Below are 6,842 nucleotides of genomic sequence, written 5' to 3' on the forward strand. Positions count from 1 at the left end.
ATAGGTATATCGTGTTATATGGAGATTGTATTCTTTAGTTATAGCCCCTGGTAAGTCTAACCGATGAAAATATACTCTTATATAAGAAAAACAGGCTGTTGATCGAAAAGAACTGTCAGCAATAATATTGCCACAATAATTTTAAGAAATATATTCAAAACATTTTTTTCCCTTAGCCGAATAGTTGTCAAGTATAATGTTACCAAATTTGGTCATACGGTGGAGTTTCTTGCTTAATTTTTATTTTAAAAAAACTTCATTCTTCGTTATTTCTTTTATCTTCCCAGGAATCCAAAATATTGGACAGACCAAGAAGAATTCATTCCAGAAAGATTCCAAGATGAAAGTAAAATCTACCCTTATTCCTATTTACCATTTATAGCTGGAACCAGAATGTGTATTGGTTATAAATTTGCTCTATTGGAAATGGAAGTTATATTAGCAATGTTGATGAAAGAATTTCATTTTGAGCTCCTGCCAGATATAACCTATACCAAGAAACAAGCCATTACAATGAAACCCAATCCACCTTTAAAATTAAAGGCTACCTTGATCAACAGTTAAAGTGGCAGGCAGTGTGTGCAAAGTTAAAGGGTATTTTTTTTTAATATTTAGATCATGGTTGTTATCATAAGATACAAATCTGACATTTTCTAAAACAAATTGTAAATTTCATATAAGCTTTAAAAGCCCACATTATAATGTGGTCGTATATTGTCGTCGCCCCTGTACGTCCGTTAGTCCATAATTTGCTTTTGAACACAATAGAGACTACAGTTTTTTATCTGATTTTAATGAAATTTTGTGATCATTTATATTGATATTGATCTTGGACAAGTTCGGATTTGACGTTCGATGAACGGTTTTTGAGTTATTGCCTTTGACTTACAAAAAACGCGTCAAAATGTGTTTGTGAACACAATAGAGACTACAGTTTTAATCCGATCTGAAATCAGTGGTAGGTTGGTATGTATGATAATTGATGAAATTGGTGGTAGGTTGGTATGATAATTGATGAAATTGGTGGTAGGTTGGTATGATAATTGATGAAATTGGTGGTAGGTTGGTATGATAATTGATGAAATTGGTGGTAGGTTGGTATGATAATTGATGAAATTGGTGGTAGGTTGGTATGATATGGTATGATATGGTATGGTATGGTGTATTTAGGCGGTAATTTTTGTTTCTTTGAAATTTAAATTGTTCCATTCTCCGTCGAATTATTTTTGCTTTATTTTAAGCTGTACATGTATTTATTTCATTTGTTTTATCAGTAATTTGATGTTCTTAACGGTAAAATTACTTGATTTATTTATGTTTTGATGATTTGATTGTCATTCTTTTGAATATGAATTAGACCAGTGTCTCGTAAGCCAATCTGGCTCGGCAGTATTACTATTAACCTCGTATATTTGTATATTTATATGTTTTATGCTGTGTGACACTTTAATAAATAAATTATTATTTGTTTTCGTTATTCAAAAAAATAATCTTTGTTTTTTGGTTTTTTTTTTATTGTTGACAGACGAAACGGAACATTGTATGGCATTTGTCGAACCATATTGTAGCTATACTTTACGGTCATTAGATTTTAAATGTATAACGGCACGGATTTTGGCAAGTTTATATTTAAGACAATGACCTTCCATTCGTTTCCGACTTTTACCTCCGACTTGAAAATAGTGAAAATTTCTTTTAACGGTCTCTAGCAGCGACCTTATTTACGGTAGAACAACAATTCTTACAGAAACGAAACGTACGCATCGAGAGCTTTAAGCTGTGAACCATTTTATACTGTAAGATGAGCTTACGGAGTCATCTTGAAGGTATACCCCCATTTTATTCGCAAGCTTTCTTATTTCTTATCCAAGTTCAATTAAAGTTGATATGTATATGTATAATGAAACCCTGAATTGAGGGGAATATTGATTTGCGTTTTGCACCTGCACTTTGCCAATTTTCTTATTTCTTATCCAAATTTCATCCAATTTGGTAAGTATATTTAGGCCTATAATCAACTTGTAGATTTAACAGTGCGCGTGCGCATTACCAACTTTCTTATTTCTAAGTAAAATTTCATAAAGGGTGGTATGTATGTGTATAATCAAATTCTAAATTTGATGGAAATATTGTATTTGTCTCGTATTGTCAAATTCTGAAATAACTCGTCTTATGTGCATTGCTAGTTTTCTTATTTCTTACATAAATTTCACCAAACTCATTAGTATAAATGTGTATAATCAAATTTTTATCCAAATGTCTGCAAATTTGGTGTGTATGTATTTGAATAAACAATTTCTGAAGGGATATATTTGAATTTGTGTAGTGTGCATCTGCTCCTTTATCTACCCACCTTCGTATGTACCTGTTTGCCCGTCACAAGTACTGCTATTCGAAAATATCATCATTTTCGTAATAATTGAATCATATTTAGTAAAACAAAAATCGTGGTTTTTTACTCTATTATTAATAAACCAAGTTGCAAGTACATTTCCACATATATTTCATTTTAGATTGACTTTTGCTTATACTTAATTGAAGAATTAACCGAACCCTTTAAATTTGTTTCATTTTATACCCTTAGGAATATAATGGTAACCGGATGAGCAAAACTATCTTAGCTTTAATTATATTCTGTAATATCAAGGGTAAAAAGTCATTACACTTTACAGAATAGGATATATACATTGAGATTATCGACTTGCCTCTGTAATATCTACATTTGTCTCTAATATTTGGACAGATGTCAGCTGGTGTAGAGTGTAAATAATAAACCCTCTTAGCTGGGGCATTCCGCATCTCTGCAGGTTTTAACTCTATTTGAATACCTCGGATAGATGAATGTTCATACCCTCATTATCCCCCTACATCATGTATGCCATGTCTGCAGATTCATCAAAGTTTTTTTCTAACGAAACTGGTTTTTTGCCTGCCATTGAAGACTGCTACACAACCAGAAGTTCAGGGTCAACGGGTCATGTGACGTTAACAAAAGGAAAGTAGTGGTGTCCCCAGTTAAGGGGGAATATTATTTCTGTCTCTACACCAGCTGAGATCTGTCCAAAAATCTATCAGAGGCAGGATTTGAGACAGATGTTTCGATCTAGTTACTGTAGTTGGCCATTTTGATCATAGATAACGTCAAGTTACCAATTTGCTTGAAAATCAAACGCCATTATGTGTTTATGTTTTGATTCAGATCCTGATGTACACAGATATCTATGCTCGACTAGGATATCATGAAAAAAAATTTTTGCATCTCTTGTCAAGGAAAAGTCGGATAATTCTTGATTGACCCAAACGCCCACAGATACTTTTAGATACTAGAGAAAAATTCATCAAATTCTGCTCCACTGCGTGCAGGGTGTCATCGAGATAGTGTATGTCACATCTGGATTTCTGATGTCACTGTGCGGTTGGGTTTATCAACTTGAAATCACTCGACTTGTTCACAAAGCTACTAATGTAATTTATTTTTTGGTATTTTATTGGAATCATTTGAAATGGTCATCCATGAGTTTTTAAGGGTTCATGTACATCTTCAGTGCCCGTTCTGCCGCTTCCTTGTCCTTATTCATCATCAGTGACCACAGGAAAGAGTAATCGAGATCAACTTGAAACCGTTTGTTAGGTAAAGAAGGCTCACCAGAAAGGCTGACCTGCTTGTCGGCCATTCTCTTTGTCCAGTTGGTTTTCCAGTGATTCTTCAAAAGCTCCTTAATATCATTTCCCATTCTTTGCTTGGTCAAAATATAATTGGAATTTCTAACTCGCCCGAAAAATCGCTTTCCTAGCAGATTAGAATCGGTGTCAATGTCTTTATTTTGGTTTGATTTTTGATTTAGCATATCTCGGACAGTATTCATGATGTAGTTATCATTAGCGCCTACATTTCGATCACCATGCTGGGAACTGTCCGAAGTTTTGTCAATTGATCTTCTCAATCGTAATAATCCAAAGTGTTTAGCAATCTGCGAATTTCGATCAGCCCAATTCATGCCATTCAATGATTTAATTAAATGATTTGAACTACGATATCGTCCGAAGTTACGTTTTTCATCTGGGTAAAAATCTTGCTCCCTATCAATCAATTCCTGCAAATCTCTAATTAATTTGGAATAGAAACCGATTTCATTATCACGAGAGAGGGAATTCCGCTTGGTTATTTTGTGATGGTTACCATCGCTGATTTTATTCCAATTTTCCAATTTATTGTGATGAGAATCCGAACTTTCTGAGTTTCCTTGCAATTTGTTTTCTGTAATCAGACTAGAAGTGACAGGTGTTGTATCACGGTTTATAGCCGCGCTTGAAAGAACCTCTACAGCTTTCTGGAAAATAAAAGGCGAAAGATTTGATTAGTTTCTGGTTGTAAATTATACCAGTTCTGCTTTATGTCTAACGGAGAGAAGTGCAAAATCTAATTATCGACTGAACTGAATTTTATAGATAACCAAGTTCTTTTAAACAAGGACATCTGAGAATAATATAACCTTAATTTAGTTAATTTGGAATTTAGATTTTAAGAAAAACATTAATCTGGTTATTAAATTTTTCATCAATTAATGGTGAGATAACAGTTATACAAGATTTCTGGAAATTTACCCCATTCTGAAGAAACTAATGTTGTTAAATGTTAATAAATTGATATAAAAAATTTTTCCCCACGCGAACCGAAAAAAACAACAAAATGTGTTGGACACGGGCAATATTTTAATATTAAGAACACAAGATATATGGATATACTATTTCTAGGTTTATTACATACTACGTTTCCAAACACATATAGGTAATGTAATTAAGTTATTTTTGTTTTTCGAAACGTACTGATATCCAAGACAAATCATACATAAGTACTCGATATCCCATATATATATAATAATAATAATAATAATAATAATAATTTAGTTTATTAATTGTATCACGAATCAGATACATAAATATAAAACATATAGATATAACAATAAGATTGACGACCAAGGTTAAAACATATTTACATATAAACATTTGATATATCTTTTGTCTTAAAACAATTAAAAGTAGTTAATATATAAAACCTATTCTATACACATATAAATAGCATAAAATATATCATATATCATCTTTAGAAACTCATACTTATAATTATAACAAAATACACGATAACTATATGCAAATAAAACAAATCAGTCAATACCGTCATTTATTTAAGAGTTAAAATTTGTTGAGGTGTTACATACATGTTAGAAAGGAATTTACCCAAGTGATATTGAACAGGCGCATTACTCATAATAAAATAGAATTGGTCATGTTCTGACAAGAAGTTTATATTCGGGTTTATATTTTGACAAAAGTTGAAAGTTCAGATCTTATACTAAAATACACTTGACATATACCTCATATACCTCGTACCTACGCTAATGTTATCTCGGACAAGCCATACTTACACTGATATCTTATATCCACATAGTTTCCAACTAACTCATAATATCCCTGACAAATCATACTTTATCACCTCATGATATTACATATTATCATACAAATTATAATGAACCAGTCAAATCCTTGGTAGCGTCTTGAGAGCTCAGATTAACCATAAGCCTACTTACTATCATTTACATCCAACAATAATACTTACACTACATCTCACGAAAATCACACAAAAATAAAATCATATCTCAAGCAAAAATACAGCCTACTCTTTCTGAAATAACAACTTATCATCTTTTTACTGTCGAACTGATTTATTTTACAACTCTTTTTTACCATGAACAATTCGTAAGTGGAACAATCTCCCAGATTTCCAAAAACTTTCACCTTCAATTTCATCATTTAAAAACTCTCTAAAATTATCAGATACAAACCCACCTATATTTTACCAATTCGGAAATCGAAAAAACCAAATAATCCACTGTCGTCTGCGTCTCTCTTGAAGTGATCTCAATGGTCACAAATTTTTAAGACATATATCCGATTCACCAGCTTGCGCTTGTGGTCATCCATTTGAAGATACAGATCACTACTTACTCAACTGCACCATACATTTAGATGCACGAAACCGAACTTTACTCCTTTTACCTTTTTTTACCTCAATATACAAAATCTATTGTATGGAACAGACACCAACCTGACCTCTTTTTTGATTTTTGAAAAAATTCATGATTTTGTTGCCTTTTCCAAACGATTTCAAACCTTTGTGTTCCCTATTATTATCATTATTATCATTTCAAATTAAGTAGCAATGCCTGTAAATATGTTTATAACAATCAAATTGTTTAAAATGTAAAAATGTTTATGTAAATATGTTTATGGGAGAGGGGTGATATAGGCGAAAGCCTGTTCCCAATCCTTTTCTTTTTGATTAAAATATTGTTTACAAAAAAAAAAGAAGCAAATTATGCTTGTTTAAAATCTTAGCCCAGACAAATCGTACTTAAGCTATCGAAACCATATTCCAGGCAAATTATACTTATCGAAAAGAATATCTTGCATGTGACGTTTGCAGAAATTCATATCAAATCATAGATTGTAATTTTTCGGAAAATTCATACTTTCCGAAACTCATATACTAGGCCAATCTTACTTATTGTATAATATCTTAGCTCAGGCAAATCATACTAAGGCTATAAAAACATACCTCAATCAAAATAATCATACTAATAGTAAATCATATCAGGCAAACCATAAAACCACTTTCGGATTCAAAACGTACACTACCACAAAGTATGATATCTGTGAATATCATACAGCTGTCCTAGAGATATCATAGAAATCATCTTTACAACGTCTTGTGGTTGGTATATGAGAAAAATCTTACATAACCCAGGGCATATTATCATTCAAATATTTTACTTAAAGGGACA

General features: G+C 32.0%; 1 protein-coding gene across 1 annotated transcript; it reads left to right on the forward strand.

The window, feature by feature from the left end:
- Positions 1-18: 18 nt before the first annotated feature.
- On the forward strand, positions 19-564 carry LOTGIDRAFT_153487 (hypothetical protein; the record flags this gene model as incomplete). The annotated part of the gene is made up of 2 exons (XM_009057371.1): positions 19-50; positions 288-564. The coding sequence occupies 2 exons, from the start codon at positions 19-21 to the stop codon at positions 562-564; spliced, it is 309 nt and encodes a 102-aa protein (XP_009055619.1).
- Between the last annotated feature and the right edge of the window lie 6,278 nt (positions 565-6,842).

This window comes from Lottia gigantea, assembly GCF_000327385.1.
Source record: "Lottia gigantea unplaced genomic scaffold LOTGIsca_3, whole genome shotgun sequence".
Taxonomy (NCBI): domain Eukaryota; kingdom Metazoa; phylum Mollusca; class Gastropoda; family Lottiidae; genus Lottia; species Lottia gigantea.